Raw genomic sequence first — 20,600 nt, forward strand, 5'->3', positions numbered from 1 at the left:
ACCTTCCATGATAAGTACAAAACAAAAGAACACATGACCATTATGCCAGTCCAGCCAAAGATTATAAAGGAATCTGCAGTGGTTAATTTTGACTGTCAACTTGATGCTATTTAGACTTTCTGTGAAAACAAACTGCTGAGCATGCCTGTGGGAAATTCTCTATGTTAGGTGAATTGAGGTAGGAAGACTCACTACAAATGTGTGCAGCACTGTTCCACGGTCGCAGGTCTTGAACTGACAGAATAAAAAGAAGAAAGAGACCCGAGCAGCAGCATTCATCTTGCTCTGCTTCTTGACTATGAATGCAATGTGACAGCCACACCAAGCACCGATGCTCATGGTCTCCCCACCAATGTAGGCTACACCTTTGGAGAGCAGCCAGAATAAGCCTTCTTTCCTTACGATCCTTTGGTCCAATCAGCAAGTAAGTAAGCAGTATAGTACCGACTCTTACAAACAGAAGGCAAGATAAACACCATATGAACATGGGAGAGAATAACTCTTATTAAAGGAATGCAGAAGCAAATGAGGATTAAGAAAGAAACACAACAACAAAATGACAGAAATTAGTACCTGTCTTTCAGCCATAACAGTTAATGATAACGATCTTAACTCTTGAATTAAACGGCTCATATACTGGGACCTGATGTGATAGCGCAGTGCAAAGTGTCTGCTAACAACCATGAGTACCTGAGAAGAAATCCCAGACACGTGTTAAAAATAACAAGGGAGACAGCCAGATCAACAGAGGATTGATGGGGGCACTGAGGTGGGTTAAACACAATGAGATTATATTATGCACATGTGGTAGATGGAAGGTAACTGGTTCCCAGAATCTCACAGGGAGTGGCACTATTTGTTGGAGTGAGTATGGCCTTGTTAGAGGAAGTGTGTCACTGTGGGGGCAGGATTTGCAGTTTGCTACGCTCAGGATACCACCCAGTGTCTCAGTCTCATCTTGCGTGCAAGATGTAGTACTCTCAGCTACAGCTACAGCACCACATCTGCACACAGCCATTCTCCCAGCCATGATGATAACATACTGAACCTCTGAACTGTAAACGAGCTACCCAAATTAAATGTTTTCCTGATAAGAGTTGCCATGGTCATGGTGTCTTTTACAGCAATCAAAACCCTAAGACAATACATATATGAAATGTTATAGTGAAAAACCTATTTTTTTTCAGTTTAGTATATGCTAATAAAAACCAAAAAAGTAAACTGTAAACTGATACTTCTCCACTATGTATAAAATACACGTATTTAATCAATTGCAAGCTGAGATGCAATGTTTTATTTTTCATGTCCAGATAAGTAACTCATTCTGGTGAGTGTTTTTATGTGTATTTCTGGTGTATGTGTGTGTATGTGTATGCATGTGAGAAATAGCATGTTTCCCCTAAGAAAAGTGAAGTGAAAATTTAAGTTTCAAAAAAATGTCATTTATTAATAATTGTGAGATAAATACTTTGAGACACAATGACTGAATATATAATTCAAAGGACTATTTTAATATAGAATAAATATTTTTTAACTAGACAAAAATTACTGAATTATTTTGCTCTACTTAAGAGATAATCTTACCAGAATTATTCACTCAGCTTATTTGCAATTGTGTATGCATGTGACTGAAATGTGATATTAGTAGTTGCTATCAGGACAATACTTTGTAACAGCTTTCATAGATTCGATTTTTTAGAAAGTCAGATAGTTCTGTTTTTCATAGTAGCAAAAGCACCCCTCCCACTGCCAATGGAGCTAATAAGATAAAGCAAATGAATTTAGAGATGTAAAATAATTCAATTTCATTAACAGCATATTCAATTCCTACTGTTTAATTTTAATACTTTATTTATATTAGAGCAAAGTACTGAGGATTAAATCAGTGTTTCCATTTACATAGCTCTAAAATATATTATAACTTAAGTAATTGATACAGATATGCTATGACTTTTAGAATAATTTCAGTGATTTATAGATTCTCAAATCATTTAAATTTCAATTCAGTGAAGTAATGATAAATTATTAACCAAGTACGATGTTTTACTTATGGCCAGTAATTTAAATTATGTAACACTTCTCTTTAATAAATGTATAATTTTGAGAATGTAGTTAAAGAAAATAGACCACCAACTTAAGAAAGACAAAGAGAAACTGGAGAACATCCAAGAAGTAGGAGCATGAATTAGTAAGTGATGGGAAATAACTGAGCTAAAGAAGCCTGAAGTAACTGGTTAGCAGAGGACAGGGGACAGGGAGGAAGTGTCAGCATGAGAGCGAGACTGTCAAAAGTCTCGGCCTTGATGAAAGGGTCTATCTAAGATAAACTTGATTAGAAAAGAAAAAACTATATTTCTGCACCAAAATAATATTCAGTTTGCAGTTTCAACACTTCCGACACTGCTGTCAAAGATGATTTTCAAGTGGCATCACTGAGGTTGTTAAGCCACAGTAGAAAGACTCACGGCAGCCACTCTTTTAATAACCATACAGATTAAACGTTGTGCGTGCTGTTTATACCCTCACCTGGGCCATCCCGATGTCCATTTCACCTGCAGCACCTACTTGGCTCCCTAGCACTCCAATTCACTGCCTGCATTACAGCCCACAAAGTCAGAATACTATGCACATCTGTGAATATCCCTCTGGCAATAACTGAAAGCAATCATAATATGAATGTCCCAGGAGTCTTCTCACCTCAAATAAATTAATAAAGTATCTTAGGTATCTTCCTCAAGTTACCTTGGCTTAACATTTTATTATGGATGCTTTTTAAATGTTTTGGATATACTGAAGCTCATTCCCAGGGTCTGTATTTAGATTGATTGCAGAAAATTCAAGGTTCCTATTTTTTATTTGACACTTATCTTGATCAAATAATCCTTTATATTGCAGGTGTTCTCATTTACTATATTAGTTTGGCTGAGGGGATTGTTTAAAATGCATTGAGAATGACAGAGCTTGAATTAATCCTTGACATAAAATATATCATGCTCCTTGCCACAGGGCTGCCATGTTTAGCCCTTCTCTGTCATTGGGTTTATCCTGCTTAACAGTTTATCTTGTTATTCATCTGATTACTTTATCTTTTGGAGTATAGCTTAAGAGCTCCAGTTCTGAAGCCAGATGACTTGAATTTAACTCTTGGCTTTAAAAAACCATGGCTGAAGTGAGGCTTATTAACTATCAAATTCAAGATTCAGCACTGAGCTACTAGGCAGAAATGACAAGGTGATACTGATTTGCCCTAAACATATGTTTTGAATAAAATGAAAAGGTATAAACATTTCTAAAATTATTCTTGGGTAAAAGGGATGGCAAAATAATTATTTTTCATGGATAAAAAGATATGCAAATGTTCTAAGAAACCAACCTTCTTGTATTTTTTGTTTTATATATATATATTTATATTTATAAATATTTATACTTATATTTTGTTATATATATATATGTTTATATATATAAAATTTTGCTTGAATAATTTTGCTGAACAATTCATCTGACTACCAAAAAAAAAAAAAAAAAAAAGATTCAGGAAAGAAGATGGTTCCCAAACTATGTGTCTTTACATAGTCTCACTAGGAGCTGCTCTCCAGAGAAAGAGGAATCGGCCAGATGGAGCCTGTCATGTCCCTCCACTCCTCCAACAAAAGATTTCATCAGAACCATCCCAATGTTTTAATCATTCAGTTTATTCCTTTACTACATAACTACATATTGAGGAACTTACTACTACCTGACAAGAATTTACTGGTTCCATAAAACAAGTATTTGCTAAGTGTGTCCCAATCTTCAAAGAACTGTCTGTCAACCCCACAGATTTACTTTATAATAATATCTTCAGAGCACACTTCTCAAACACAGAAAAAGCTATCACAGCCAAGTGACTATAACCCAAAGTAAGTGATTTCGGTTTCTGGAGTCCCAGTTTGGCTAGTAAAAGAGGGTTAAAGCCATCGCCATCGACTTTGCACAGTGGTTTCAAGTTTGGAAATGGAGCATGCATTCAGCAGAAGGAAAGAGCACCTGCTGGATGTTCAGTAGAGGGCAGCTTCTGTTACGGTAGTTGTAAGGAATCATGCCAAGAGAAGAACATCCTGACCCTGACTTGAGACTCCAAGCACCTGTGCCAAGGGAAGGACACACTATCCCTGACATGACCTGGAGCTCTGACACTTGGAAATTCCCAACCCCAGACTCTGCAGTAACAGTCAAACATCCTTTCCTATCTCATGGTTCTTTCCCACTAAGCTCACCAAACATGCCCCAAAAATCCGATAAAAGCCTTTCCCTTTATCCAGTTTCTGCAGTCTCTCTTCCCATTCAGAGGCAGCCATCATTCTGTTCTTTTTCCCAATAAATTTCTTGTGTGGGGTTTGTTGAATGGTGTGATTTTGTGGTATTGCTTGGTTCCTGATTGCCAAGATACCCTTGTGCGAGAAAAACCTTTACAGTGACATCACGACTCAGATAGGCTCTCCTGGTGCCTGTGCTCCCCTGTGGGGTATGAGCCACACCAGGACCCTATCCCTCATCTCCAGTCTACCTGCAACAGACTTACCTTCCAGCTCACCTATCACTCAGCATCCCATCCACCAATAGTAATGCAGTAAGTTTTCCCTTCAGTGGGTATAAATGTTTCCCTAAGTCCAAGGAAGTGACCATTGAGTGTTCAACACCCTTCTGCTACTCTTGGACGTGGTAGGTAGCCTCAGCCATGGTTTTTATGGCTGACCTTCACCACACCCATCCCCCACCCTCAGAGCTGCAATCCTGCAGCTTCCTGGGCTGCTTGGGCTATTGAGACCCTTTCCTCCCACTTCCCCTTTCCACCTCCTCCTCGGACATGCCAGTAACCCCACAGCGTCTCTATTCCCTTGTAGCTCTCACGATACTGTGTGGTCCTGTTTCCTGTCCCTTTCCCTCGGATGAGACCTCATTCCTGAGCTCAGTTTTTCATCAACTCTGGCAAGCCATGAGCCTCGTTGAAAGCTCTGGTACCAGGTGCCAAGTCTCCTCGGCAGTTATCCCTAATCCTTGTTGAGTATGGTGAAGACCCCCTAAATAGCTTGGTATTTGTTGGTTCTTCTCTGAGTCCTAGAGACTTTCTTAACTACAGGAAACTGTGACCTTCCTCCTCCCCACTTTCATCCATGGGAACATTGTCATCTATACCCTATCATTTCCCCTTGGGATGCCTCTTAGAAAACCTCCAGCCTCTCTATCTGCACCCAACCTGAAGGGCCCCCAAATGATTTGCTTTTGCAATCAAATTTGGCCTCAATATTCCTTATCTAAACTAATCCAAATGGTCACCTAATGGCACCATAGATCCCAATATTACTCGGGATCTTTACAACTCCTGTGAGTGATCAGGGAGACGGAAAAAGATTCTGTATGTCCAAGCTTTCTCTTACCTCTGCTCTAAGCCCTCTCTCTGTTCTTCCTGCTCCCCCATCCAGCAGTTCCTTACTATGAAGCCCAAACCACTACTTTCAATCCAGCTAACTATCCCGCCACCTACGTGCCTCAACCCACAGCTCCCTCTCTTCCTCTGAGCCTCCGTTTCCCCTGCTCCCTCCCCGGTGACAGGCTGCCTGAACTGACTTTCCCGGTGCCCACTTTCAGTTCATTGGCAGCCCTTAGTCCTCCCACTACTCACTCCTGCTCAGCCATGGGACCCCTCTACCTCCCCCTACCTGGCCTAACCCAGCCATGGTTCTCCCTTTGCAGGAAGTTGCTGGGGTGCATCTTTACCCTACCTTTATTAGGGTATATGTCCCCTCCTAGCCAAACAAACTTTCTCAAATAGAAAAGATATTGGGGTCTTATAAAGCTAATTCCTCCAGCTTTATTAAAGAATTTCAATATATTACCCAATTTTGCAACCCTACCTTTCATGACATTCACATGATTCTCACCAGCAACCTTCTCCCTGAGAAATGCAGGCAAGTCTAGGAACAGGTTAGGGCGCATGCAGAGGAAATCCATCAAACTAACACTCCTCAGTCAGGCTGAGGTGGTCCCTAACTGGGATCATAAATGGAACTAAAATACCCCTGGGAGCATTCTAGCTAGGCATGCTCTATAACTTGCCTCTTGGCCAGTCTCCTTAGGGTACCTTTAAAGCAGTAAATGAGGAAAAATTCCAAGAGGTCATCCACAACAACCATGAAAACCCATCTCAATTCCTAGACCCTTATAAAGGCTCTCTTACAAGATATCAATCTGGATCCTGAGACACCCCTCAGGCGGGAAACAGCTCCTTAGGACTTACTTCTCACTTCTCCCAGAGTCTCCCTGACTTTAGGGTCAAATGTAAACACTTAGAGAGGGAATCCCTGACTCCACAAGCAGAAGTTGTAGCTTGAAAACAGTGGGTTGCCAGCAGGTACTTATCACTCTAACACCTATATCAGTCTCACCACCTGGCCCCTTTGGTTGCTTTCTCTATGACCAAATTACAGATTATTGTCAACACTGGCCAGAGACTTATGGAGGCTGCCTTTATTAGTCTTGTAGGACATAGGAGGCGTATTTAAGAGGGTAATCTAACTTTTATGTGGAATGGGGGATGTTTTTATCTCTGAATAAAGAACCCCTAGCACTCCAAATAGAAAATGGGTGTCATCAGTAAGCTTTACTACAGTACTTATCACCATCATCCATTAGGCATGATCAAAATACAAAGAATATAGGCCTCCCTAATGTCTCGCCTCTTGGACAACACTGATCCCACCCTTTGTCCTCATTTTCACTCCATCTCTTTTTCAGACCTTAACTTCTGCATATTAGCTACTGAATAATACTCTGCTTCTCTGCTTTGGAAAATGCCAGTTATGTGTCCTCCTGGGTCAACCTCATGACCACCATTCATGGCCTCACCCATTGGACCATTAATTAGACTCTTTCACTGCTCATTAACTGCTTTGAGCCAAATATCACTACCACCCCTTATCTCTCCTTATTTCTCCCTCTGGTATTGCAGACTGCTTTAACTCCTTAGGGATACACTTCATGGGCACACTGGATTCCTCAGGCTGCAATAATACCTTGACCCTGAGCATTATCACCCAGCCACTATATCCAAATGTTCACAACACCTCAATCCTCTGTGGCAGTCAAGTTCACCTCTGCTGACCCACTGGGTGGTCCAGAACTTGTGCCCTGGTGTTCGTTTTCTAAGCATTAGGGGTGGTACCTGGAGAAGAATGCTTGCCAGTTCCCATGACTACAGAGTTTGCAGTGGCACACCATGATAAAGGATGGTTCAGGTCCCACCTCTTCTTGCAGCCCTGGGTATGATCACTGGGATAGCTACTGGAACAGCAGGACTGACTACTTCCCTATCTGTGCTATCAGTTTTCCTCTCGCCTCATCCAGAACCTCCAGAGTGGCTCAGACCCTCCCCACCCTCCAGGGCCAAAGAGACTTGCTAGCCATTGTAGTGCTACAAAGTCTGCAAGGATTAGATCTACTAACAGCGGAGAAGTGTGGCCTCTGCCTTTCCTCAGGAGGAATGTTGTTTCTATGTCAACCAATTGCATATAGTAAAAAACAAGATCTGAGAACTCCAGACAGATCTTCAAAAATGTAAGGAGCAGCTTGATGTCTCTGGCTACTGCATCATTGATGGTACAATATGGAATGGGAAACTGCCTTTCTTAACTCATTTTCTTCTCCTTATCCTAATATTATTAATTGCATCCTGTTCTATAAGCTTCTCACATATAGTTCCTTTTTTAAAAATAAAAATAAATAACAACAGAAACCCTTTTTTCTAGTCCACCTAAAATCTTAGCAAATCCCAGCTTAAAAATCATTCCCTCTGGGAAAATGTCCTTGATAAGCTCTAATATGACAGGTACTTAGAAACTATTTTTGCTTAAAAGGCATTGATTCTTCCCTTGAACCCACAAGATAACAAAAAGCAGGATGAAAGCCTGGTATGTCTGCCCTAATTTCCCGTCTTCCTGTCTGTCACCTTGAATCAGATCCCTGCTTGATTCTTAATTCTGCATAAACAGTTAACTATTCCAGGTTTGTGTGTGCCACCTCACCTACCATATCGTTCTTCAAGGCTGAAAGTACAGAGCTTTGGCTCTGTCCTAAACCAGCTGCTTCATCTTGTATTTAAGAAACAGCAAAGCCTGAACCCCCAAATCACGTCAAGCACCTATGGTGGTGTGACTACCCCTTATAGATGATCCCATTATAGGAACCAGATTAGTCCCCTAAAGTAATAGGGACTTCCTCAGATTACCTCATAGAATAAAGTCAACTACACCTTAACCAGGGCTGGTTAATTATGCACAATTCTTGTGCCCTTGCCCTAATTATTTCTTTACTTAAACCTAAAGCTAATTTCAATACACTAAGTATGAACATAGGGTCCCTGGATCCCATTATTTATTCATTTTCCCAATGTGCTGACTCACTCTTCTCTATTTCTTTTTACCATCACACACCTCATTAACAGGCATATTAGCACAGGTGATGCAGACTAGCCTGTACACAAACATAAGTATGTATATATGTATTTCTTGAACTCACTTTCAGCCTCTCAACCCAGGACCCCTCTAGAAGGTACAATAAAGAGATGACATTCTGGCTGATTTGGGGAGAAGAAGCTATGTATGTGCCTTTCTCCAAAGAAAATGTAAGACAGAGTTAGAGGACTGCAGCTGCAAAGGTACCTGGGAAATTTGAAAGGGAGAGGAAAAAAGAAAAAAGCTTTGTGACTCTTACTTACTTCTGATGGTTTAAGATCATCATCAATATTTGCAATATTTGTGGAAATCTAGGATCCAGGAGTAGAATAAGGACTGAAATTCTGTCTTTTGTCACAGTTCTAGCATGAAAAGAACCTGATGTGGCTGAGCAGTGGTGGTGCACGCCTTTAATCCCAGCACTCTGGAGGCAGAGCCAGGCAGATCTCTGAGCTTGAGGCCAGCCTGGGCTACAAAGCGAGATGCACAACAGGCACCAAAACTACACAGAGAAACCTTGTCACAAAAAAACAGAAAAAAAAAAAAAGAACCTGATGTGGCTAAGATACATTCCCTCTCCTAGAAGTCTAATGCTGTCAGGTCTAGGAGGATTAGAAGATCTCCTAGAGGCAGACATAAAACAACCGCTGCAAAGAATAAGCTATGAAAAACACTCTTAAACAAATCTTCCAATTAGATGACAAATAGCACAAAAATAATTTAAGGGCAAAGAGTCCACATCTAATCATAATTCTACAAATACCTAGTAGTCCAAGCAGTATTTTTATAAAGACAAGTTGGGTATTATAAGTTTTCATTCTAACCAAGTTATACTAAAGAGTTGTATAATAGAATTAACTATCTTTAACATCAATACTTAGATTTCAGTATCCATCAATATCCACCAGGATATCTCTCTCTCTCCTCTCTCTCTCTCTCTCTCTCTCTCTCTCTCTCTCTCTCTCTCTCTCTCACACACACACACACACACACACACATACACACACACACACACACACACAAGCTACAAAAAGCTAAAAGCATTCAACAGCATTCTAATATAGTTTGCAAACTCAGAAAACATGAAAATTTCAAACTTTACAGGCATGTTAGAACAACAGGAATTTTTTTTACAGTACTATTATTATCAGTTACAGATGGTTGTGTCCCTATCCCACAGGGACAACCTCAGGGAACCTCAAATAAGAAATTCTTCTAGTAGGCCAGGAGAGAATGAGAACAGGAACAAAGAAAAAGGAAGGGAAAGAAAAAAACTACAAAAGAGAAATAAAATCCTTCCAAATAGCCCAGTAGGAAGATACAACAAGTGTTTCCAAGCAAATCTAACACTAGCCAACTATGTGAAATAAAACAGTGTTGACAATAAGAAAATGAGAATTCTCACCTTCTCTGCTCAGCACAAGCAAAAGGAAGGCATCACCTGTCTTGAACACCCCAGAGAAAAGCACTTGAGGAACAGAAAAATATGCCTGCTGGAAGGAGCCACACAGAAGAGCTCAAAGGTTTCTAAAAAGTGATCCAGGCATACAAGAGATTATTTTTTTCTGTGGACAAGAATGAAGTGTGTGTGTGTGTGTGTGTGTGTGTGTGTGTGTGTGTGTGTGTGTGTGTGTTTTAGCTGTTTATGTCTGGTAATGTAGACTTACTACTTCTGGTAGGAGTCTCCTGTTGAGTGGGATAGATGTGACAAAATTTTGTTGTGTCCTACTGCTTGGCCCTGAGTTTGCTTTTTACCTAGTCAGACTTCCAAGTGCTGAGAGCATAGTCATATACCACCATCTCTTGCTTTGTTAAATGTATACACACACACACACACACACACACACACACACACACACACACACACACACACAGCAATTCTATTTAAGAAGCAGTAAAATCCTATCAACCGCATGCAGCCAAGTCAGATGTTCCCTAACTTTGGTGAAATGTTTAAAGGTTTGTTTATTTATTTGTGTATTTATTTATTTTTGGTTTAATACCTACACTGAGGAAGACTAATCATCTGTGATACCATATTGGGCTTGAGGGTTAGAAAAGAAAGCTAAAGACTGAGTACAATAAAACCAAGTGCCAACACTCAACCAAGCATTCATTTAAGCCCTATGCAGAAGGCTGAATGAGGTTTTGGTAAACACACAGCTAGCCAAAAGGGAAAAACAAAGTTAGCAAACATGGTAAGACTCTAAAGTATCTTTCAGTGGGATGATCTCAATTTGAAGACAGCAAGAACCACTAATGCATTCAAATGCTTCCTGTACCCTCATTTTACTTGTTTGGTCTTATGTGTAAGTTCTTTTGAGACAGGATCTGATAAGAGAGCCTAAGCTAGCCTGGAACTCACTGTGCAACCCAGACGTGCTTCAGACAAATAATCTTCCCACATCAATTCCTTGAGATAGGATTGCACCTGGCTCCACACATTTTAAGTACAGAAAAACACCCAAAGGTTATCTACATTTGAACCAATATTTTAGCATGAATGCTATACAAATCAAAACAACTTTGAGACTACATCTTACCCCAATCAGAATAGCAAAGACCAACAGAACAGGCAACAACAATGCTGGAGGGAACACTGGGAAAAGGGACTTCCTTCACTGTTCCCTCATTCACTGTTGACAGGCCTGCAAACTGGTGCAGTCACTATGGAAATTGTGTGGAGAATTCACAAAAAGCTAAAAATAAAACTACCATACGACCCACTTCTAACACTCCTTGGCAAACACCCAATGAACTCAACAGTCTACTCCAGGGATACATGTTCAGCCACGTTCATTGCTACTCTAATGACAATGGTTAGGGAATGGAAACAATTCACATGTCCTTTACGTAACAAATGGACAATAAAAAATGGCACATACCCACTATGGAATACCGCTTAGACATACAGAAAACTAAAATCATGAATTTTGCAGGTAAATGGATGGAACTAGAAAAGGTCATATGGAGTGAGGTAATCCAGACCCAGAAAGACAAATGTGGCGTGCTCTTTCTCATCACAAGCTCCTAGTTACAGATCCTCAGCTGTGGGGACATATACTGGAGTAACTGCCAAAACCAGGAAAGTAAAGAGGGACCATTATCAGAGTAAGGGAGTGAGGAAATGATGGAGAAAGGAATAACAAGATACAAGTGATTTAAACAGGGAAATGGGGAAAATGGGTATCTAATTATGAAGGAGAAGAAAATACAGAAGGAAAAGGTTAAAAAACCATAAGGGTAAACTAACAGTAAGGATGTCTGAATAGTTATAAGGAAACATACTACAATTTACAACAACAACCCTATATTTCTGTATATAAATATACATAAATACTTCAAATGAAATTTTCTCATCTGGACTGGCAATGCTCCCTCCAAGAGCCAAAGACCATCTAACAAAAACCCAAACATCAAGCATTTTTGACCAACCCTATTTTGAGTTGTTGGCAGAGTTGTTCAAGAGACTCCACAAACACTACAGGCTATTGTTTTTATTGCTTTTGACCTTGGTTGCACCCCTAGAGGTAGAGGTAACCTCTATCGCTGAAGATACCGCACACTTCAAACATAGGTCCCAGAGGCCCTGAGCTGAAACTGACCTGAAAGCTCCATCTCTGAAAACTAGCTTTCATGTTACCAGATGGCATCATGAAGCTTCCAAAGGAAGAAAGCAACTGATACTCCTACGGAGCTATGATGCCTATGAACCACAATAATTACCAGCATGGTCTGATAACACAAAAGGTGCAAGAGTGCCTTGTGAAGGTACAGATACTTGGGCAATAACCAAAATCTCTCTAATTGAACTTAACACCCAATCAAAAGGAGGGAAATCATGATTAGCCAAATACCCAAGGACAGTGAAGTCATGAATCTTGGAGAAGCTACAACCACCACTTTATTAAGCAGCATAATGCCTAACTACATTCCAAATATTTGTCTTTGTATACACAAATCAGTATAGTTACCCTTCATAAAGGAAACTTCTCTTCACAACAGTTAGAGACCATTATAGAAAACAACAGTTAGAGACCATTATAGAAAAACAACAGTTAGACACCATTATAGAAAACCACAACTAATCAAAATGCAGAACTGCAGAGCCCAGTACCAATGGATACATCTACAAAACAACCCATCAAACCTAAAGATCAGGGAACATTACAGAAGAGGGGGTGGAAAAAATTGTTAGAGCCAGAGGATCTGGGAGTCTGCTGTGAGGCTGTATCTCCTAGAAATGTCAGAAGGTATACCCAATAAAGTCTCACAAGTAAGACTGCCTAATCTTATGGACAATAGATATGCCAAAGTGGACAGATCAAAGATTAAAAGGCCTCAACTCTACACAAAGAATTACAAGCAACTCTGAAATGGTGAGAGTGGAAAAAACAGTCTTCCCCAGGGAAGAATATATCAACTAGTTATCCAATAAAAAATGGTCAGCAATGAAAACACATACAAAGAGCATTATACAGACTGAGTTGTATTTATGTATTTCAGATTCTATATGTATATAAATATATTACCTACATGTAACAATAATTAGTCAAAAAGGAGGGCATGGATTTGAAAGCAATCAAGGAGGAGTACATAGAAGGGTTTGGAATAAAGAAAGGGAAGGGGAAAATAATATAAATATATTATAATCTCAAAAACAAAAGAATTTTTTTACAAAGCAGAAACACTGTAGTGTCATTTAAATTCTGGTTATTAATTTGGCTTTTAGAAATAGCCTATACTTCATAACTTAGGTTGGCCTCAAACTAGTTCTCATGCCCCAGCCAACCCAGTACTGATTATAGGCATATATTATCACACACTACTTCAAAACAGATTATCTTGAAATAAATTGTATGAAAAGATTAATATCTTCAGAGAGAGAGCAAACAAGAACCACAAAATAAAATGTAATGTTACAAGAGTAAATATAAATAATTTTCAATAAGATGTGGTATATTAGAAATTAATAACAAGTTAACATGAAAATAATGAAAGTCGATCAAGAAAGTGTGTCAGAAGAAAACAAAGGGAAGAAAGTCATTAATAAAAACCAGAAAACAAGGAAACAAAGGGAAGACAGCCATTAATAAAAACCGGAACATATCCAAAATCAAGGACCCAGGTGTTGAGAGGAGAAAGGCCCATCCAGGTTCCAGCACAATGTGTCAAAATCTACCTACTTTACCATAAGGCTTCAGGAAATTGGATTTTATTCATTTTATTCAAGTTTTCAGAGATAAAAACATCTCATAGGCCCCAGACAGAGGCTCAGATGTCAGAAGAGTGTTTTTCTTGTACATATCAACCTGCATTTTAAAGATTTCTTTAACTTTTAATTATGTGTATGTGAGGGAAGAGATATACTCTACAGTCTTGGTGCCCATGGAGGCAGAGAGAGGTACTTGATCCCTTTGGTGACAGGCTTCAAGTTAGTTAACATCACTTAATGTAGGTGTTGGGAATTGAACTCGGGTCTTACAAAAGAAGTATGAGCTCTTAACTACTGAGCCATCTTTCCAGACTGTTTTAATTTTAATTTTTTTAAGAGTATATCAGTCTCACAAACTAAAAAAAATACATCATTAAGTTTATACAAAGTGTATGAGTTTTACTGGAAAGGAAGGTAGTCTTTGTTTACATTGCTGTTAGCAGCATTTCTACATGACAGTATAAACAATGGATATTGCTCTACCACATTATAATGCAAATAGTAGGCAATGTATTTGAAATAAAAGTTCCATAGACCAGAGACAGCAGTTATGCTAATATATCAGAAGAAGGCTGCAGACATACATCTTGGTAAAGTACTAAGGAGTGGGTTCTACTATCAGTACTGTAAAAACAAAGAAAATACATACTAAAATATTAGTAGCATGAAGAATAGGAAGTGTGTGGGGGGAGACAGAAAGAGAAAGAGGGAGAGAGAGAGAAATCATATTTTGCATGCCCAAATGAAGCATGTTATCATAATGCTACACAGAAAAAATTCAAGACATAGCAAAGTAGTAAGAATAAGCTATTTTTAAATCCATGTAAGTACATATAAAAATAATAAATCATAAGAGACAAATCTCCCTTTGAGGGACGGTCCATGCAAAAAGAGGGAGGCTAAGCTCTGCACCATTTATTTCAGTAACAAACTCACTGAATTATCTGGCTCTTTTCCCCATTACATACACTCTTTATAAATTTTAGTAAGCTCTGGACAATAGACAAGTTTAATGAAGGGAAAAGCTTTCTCTGAAAACATAAAACAAAGAAAAGATGATAGGAAGAGAGCAAGAACAAGGGCAGAGGGTCAGAAACAGACTGCAGACAGGCCACCATCTCAAGAGGGTATGTTCTGGGACTACGAACCTCTGGCACATTCTATTTTCATTTGAAGTGCCATTTTTCCATGGGTAGGATCAAAACTGAACCAGAGAGGTCACCTGTTCAGCAAGTGCTTACTATTAACAGATTAGTGTTAACTCTTTAAAGTTAGAAATGCAGAACAGTGTCTCAGTTGGTTTTTACTTCCTCCTTGGAGCAAGCCCTACTTCTCTGAAGAGTGTTAAATTATGAAGTTGGTAATGGTGTCAGTAATCCCAGTGGCTTTTATGGCACTATTGGTAGAAGTTCTTGTGGTGATATATTGTGTTCCCCAATATATTGTGCATCCTAATAAACTTTTCTGGGTTCAGAGGACAGAACAGCCACTAGACTAGACATAGAGGCCAGAAAATGGTGGCACACACTCCTTTAATCCTATTACTTGGGAGGCAGAGATCCACCTAGATCTCTGTGAGTTCAAAGCCACACTGGAAACAGCCAGGAATGGTGACTCACGCCTTTAATCCCAGGAAGTGATTGCAGAAAGCAGAAAGGTATAAAATAAGGCATGAAAACCAGGAACTAGAGCTGGTTAAGCTTTTAGGCTTTTGAGCAGCAGTTCAGCTGAGAGCAATCTGAATGAGGACACAGAGGCTTCCAGTTCAAGGATACAGGATCAACTGAGAAGTGGGTGAGGTTCTGTCTCTCTGATCTTCTAGTATTCACAATACCTGGCTCCCAGGTTTGATTTTATTAATAAGACCTTTTGATATTCGTGCTACAAGTTCCTTTTTAGTAGTAGTGAAAAAAAGAAAGAGAGGGGAAGAGAGGAAGGGAGAGACAGAGGGAGGGAGGGATGGATGGAGGGAGGAATAAATAAATTACGAAGAAACATAAACATAACTAGTATATTGAAATATGTAAGTTCTTGCCACTATTTGGAAAAAGTGACATGCCGGTGAGCTCACAATCCACATGCAGAACTGTTACCTGGCATGAACAGCAATACTTTGTCAGTATCTTTCCAAAACAAGCCAAATTCCCTGAGCATGAATAAGACCGGTACTAAGCATCTGGTGATTAATTCTTTTGCAGTTCTTTAAATGGGATGAGTCAGATCTCCAGACCTTTAAGATAATTTTATTTTCATTAAATAGTATTTAACAGCCAACTAGTGCCACGGCAATTCCTGAAACACCACAAAGGCAAAATCCTTGCCTATAAAGTATATTATGCTTCCCATTATTGAATACAACTCTCAACTTATGTAAAAAATACCATTGGTGACATTTGCATATAAAAGAGATTAGAAGTTCTAGTAAGCAGTGGGAAGAAAAGAGCAGAAAACAGGTGGACAGGTCAGGAAAGTCACCTCCCTTTAAGAGCTAGGAGAAGCTCTTAGAAGAGGAACATGGTCTACAGTCCAGCAAGGAAGGGACATGGCACACCCGGGAAATATCCAAGCAACACTTGCTGAGCTAACCAGAAGGGAACTATGCCTATCTCCATCCTCCAGGAGGCCAGCAAGTAAATTGCTAGTCCTCTTTGAAGGGAGCTGTTAGACACCTAAGGCGCAGCAGCGCTCCAGAAGCAACAGGTCCTTACCTGCTGCTGGACTGGCACTTGCTGTACCACCTGTGTAGGCACTGCTGCTTGGCTAGCCACAGACGTCTGCAGAGTCACTGTCGACCCTGTGTCTGAACCCGTCTCTGAAGTCTGCATGATGGTCTCTGGAACAGAGGAAAAAAGTTTACAATGCTGGCCTTGCAGCATGAGCTTCACTGCATGTGTTCCTAGCATCAAAAAACTGAGACTTCCAAACATCACACCACAGTAACTCAGGCATGTGATTAGTCATTCTGATCAGTGTTTAACTAAATAAAGAGTAATAATAGAATTATTAATAAAATTAATAATGTTTACTTTTGTAAAAATCCTTATTAGTACCTCCTGATCTTCAATGAAAGAGGAAGAACTTAAATGAAAGTTATTGTCCTTGGACACAACTGTTATAAAGTATTTCAATCCTGTAATGAACTATGATCTAAAATATTCAAGATATTCAAATCTCAGACCACAACCTAAAATAGATGACAATGTAATGTACCATACTTTCTAGACACTTTTCGAGGCTATTAGGATGACAATAAAGCAGCAGAATATAGAATAAACCATTTCTAAATTTAAAAGTTATTATTCAAACATTATATATACTGATATACTCTAAATTCAGACACAGGATCATGTTTTCTAATTTTCTTAGGCTTCCGCAGTGATATCTTCTTTTGCTACTTACAAATTCAATAAAAAATAAATGTGAATTTTCTGGTATGTGGCTAAAGGTAGGAGACACCATTTGATACCCTATGGAAAGCAATACACTGCAGTTTAAACTAGTAGACAGCACAGCTGGCATTTATGTTCCTTAAGAAAATTAAATTCTCAAGTATTCAGTTCTTTGGAGGAGAAAATTAATTCTACTCAAAATCTTTGTCACAGTGTGACCAATCTAATTCTTTTCCACAGCTATCATCTTGTTCAGGTTTAGGAATGGACCTTGAAAAACAACAAATCTGTTCTTATTTGAGAAAGCAAAATCTATAGCCCAGACAGGTTAAGAAACATCGTCAACCTGGCAAGAGAAAAGCTGGGGCTGTGCTTTTCATTTTGACTGGAGTGATTTTCTCTACAGTTTTATAGTGGCATTTTTGTAGGTGATCTGTGAATTTTCTTATTGCTTTCTTGGTCAAAGTCCTAAAGCTACACAAATCTCATTAGATACAAAAGTCTAGAAATAACAACTGCCACCGGTTGTTCAAGAGATGTAAAGGGCTCTTCTGAGTGTTTTTCATAAATACATTTATTCATGAATAGATTATTCCATGAAACAACCTGGCTTTCACTTTTAATTGTGGGACCTTGGTTATACTGAAGAAGGAAGAGAGGGGTGAAAGGTAAAGACTTCAGCTAAGGCATCATTTACATAGATAGGCTAACATTCAGCTCGAGGATTTTCTGGATATGGGAGACCAACTTGTAGAAAACTGTTGTGATTTTTAAAAGAAGCTGAAAAATCAAGATTTTATGTGAAATATTACAAATTGTGGCTCTTTTAAATGTAACAATCGTGTTAAATTGGGACAAGTATTATAACCATGGAGATGCCTAAGACTAAATGAGAATGATATCATTTACTATACAAAATTCTTGTTTGATTAGGGTGAGGGAAGATACTGATGCTCCAAATTTTGGGAGCCAAAGCTAGGCTACAGTGCAATGAAAGAGTGCTTAATTATCCCTAGGTTAGATTCCAGCACTGGCCATCCCCTTCAAAATTACCTTTTTTCTTAAAAGAGAATACATAAATTAGGAGCCACATCTCTTCCTTTTATTTTTTTCTTCTATGACAAATAGGGAGAAAAGCAGCAATCCAAAAATGAAAGGAAAAACCTTTCAGGTCCTTTGATTTATTAAGTATACACAGAGTATTGATTACATTTTGTGTTATAACAAAGGAGCTAAATGTGTATGTAAGGTTTGTGGAAGGAACAAGGAATGGATGGTGCTGGATAGCATCTATGTGAGGATTTTCAGTCTCACAGCTCCAGGGTAACCAGTAGACCTTGGTTAGATGGACAGATACAGAAGTCATGTGTAGCCAAGTAGTGCTACTCCTTACTCCACTCCATCAATAGAGTGTGGGTTCCCAAAGAGTGTGAATAGAGTGTGAAGTCTCCTGCACGAATACTCCCTCCTGTTTAGCACAGAGCTAGCTGGAACTTTACCAGGACTAGCTATGTGCCAATATTTTGCATTAACAAATAAAACTATAATGTTCTTCATTTTATAGGTGAGCAGTTTGAAGCTTGGAGATGTCAAATCACTCACCACTTACACACTACCACATACATAGGAAACAGAAAAGAATGGTTTGATGTCAGAATAAAGTTCATGCTCTCAACTTTGCAGGATACACTGAAAGCTCTGAGTTTAATAACACAGAGTGCCCAGGTAAATATAATGAGAATAACACAAACTGGTAAAATTTTAGATGAAGAAACCATAAAGGAAGCAAAATATGTCAACTATTCAACAAGAGTAAACTACACAAGTGTGGAGAAATGATTGTTTTAAAATTCAAAACTAGAGAGTAGGAGAGAAGTTTCTATTTGGCCTCCAGCTCTGTCTATACTACATCAAAATTGGCATAAGGAGCCCAATCTAGTGCACCCAAGTATCAATCAAACCCCAGAGTACTTTCTGCTAATTCTAATTTCTGTTCATTTGACTAGCTTTTTAAAAAAATGTATGAGATTTATGTGTATGAACACTTTGTATGTATGTCTATATATGCACCAAATATATGCCTGGTTCTCAAGAAGGTCCAAAGAGGACTTAGGATCCCCTGGAACTGCTGTTACAGATGGTTGTGGGTGCTGGAAACATCCTCTACAGGAACAGCCAGCGCTCTCAAACCCTGAGCATTCTCTCTAGGCTTCTGACGAAATGGCTTCATTCGTCTCTAATTTCACTACCTCCATTAGTCCTGGAGAAAACTCTCTCTAACAGACTTATGACTTCTACAACCAGGCTTAAACAGCTCTAACTACAATTCGGTCTATCATTTACTAAGTCTTTTCCTGGTGCTAGAAACCAGTCTAACTGTACTAACAATTGCTAGTTTAATTCTCAAAGGAAATCCATGATGCAGATGTTATCCTTATCTAACAAGTGTGGAAACTGAAACATGGATGAAGTTTAAGAATTGTTAAAAGCATGCAGCCAGGAAGAGGAAGAATCTAAATTCATTTTACATCTGTCTAGCTTGAAAATCCATGCTTATAGCCACTGGGTGTACTGTGATGCAGACTCATGACAGTTTAGTTTCCAAACAAAAAGCTGGACACTGGGAGTCAGAACAGTAATTTGAGGTTCATAATGTTTTCTTAATGTACATTTCCAGCAATCATGGAGACAGATCCATTCCACCACTGTCCCTACAGATATGAAAGTATTTTCTCTACTGAAGCAATAATTCCCAACTAATAAATATTTTTCCAGAACTACTTTATGTTCACTAACTCTATAAACCTAATCTTAATGCAGAACAATGACAATATAAAATATATTGAGAGAGTATAATCCTCTTATCAAAGTTTGTTAAATAGATTATTTTAACCTACTGACACACTAAAACTATTTTGGGGAATGCCCAACATTTGTGCAAAGTGAAGTTCGTCCCAGGAGGGCAGTGTCCACAGCCTACCACCTTAGGGAGCTGAACAAATTTGGGTGCTTATAACATTCTCATTGACCAGCAGAAGTTTCTAAGGCTTTGTTTATGTCTAGGGGTAATTTGGTTGTTTTGTCCCTTCAGTGCCTGTTAAGTGATATTTGTTTATCAATCACAAGTGTAGTCACAGTAATCTATTTTGATAAGCTAAATAACCCCCTGCAGTTTGCCTCTGATGTGGCCCACATGTAAATGAATTGTATATTCTTACAGGAGAGACTGCACAATTTCCGTCTAGTCATCCTTGCTTAATGTGGCTGTCAGGTGTGTCATGAGCAACAGATGCTTGTTTGACAAAGGACCTTTTTATTCTGGCTAATTAAGCAGTTGGACACACCCGCCTGCTAAGGGTTCTGCTTTGTACAGCCAGCTCTGGATGAGTCATGAGAATCCAAGGCTAAATAGGCCACATTTTGAAAGAAGGCTAATTAGCCCCTAGGAGGAGGAGAAGACTATTGCAAAACCCAGCTGCTGAATGCAACAAATTAGCATTTCTTCAA

General features: G+C 39.1%; 1 protein-coding gene across 9 annotated transcripts in view; it reads right to left on the reverse strand.

Moving 5' to 3' along the window:
• The window catches only part of Rfx3 (regulatory factor X3), a 259,080-nt gene that overhangs the window by 123,180 nt on the left and 115,300 nt on the right, over nucleotides 1-20,600 (reverse strand). For all 9 annotated transcript variants that reach the window (XR_013047992.1, XR_013047991.1, XM_076561780.1 and 6 more), the window contains one exon: nucleotides 16,413-16,537. Coding sequence is in view for 7 of the 9 variants with exons in the window: in XM_076561765.1 (XP_076417880.1) it covers nucleotides 16,413-16,537 (125 nt within the window). In the remaining 2 variants the exon portion in view is untranslated. The remainder of the gene's footprint in view (nucleotides 1-16,412; nucleotides 16,538-20,600) is intronic.

Source organism: Peromyscus maniculatus, chromosome 1 (genome assembly GCF_049852395.1).
Source record: "Peromyscus maniculatus bairdii isolate BWxNUB_F1_BW_parent chromosome 1, HU_Pman_BW_mat_3.1, whole genome shotgun sequence".
NCBI classification, from domain to species: domain Eukaryota; kingdom Metazoa; phylum Chordata; class Mammalia; order Rodentia; family Cricetidae; genus Peromyscus; species Peromyscus maniculatus.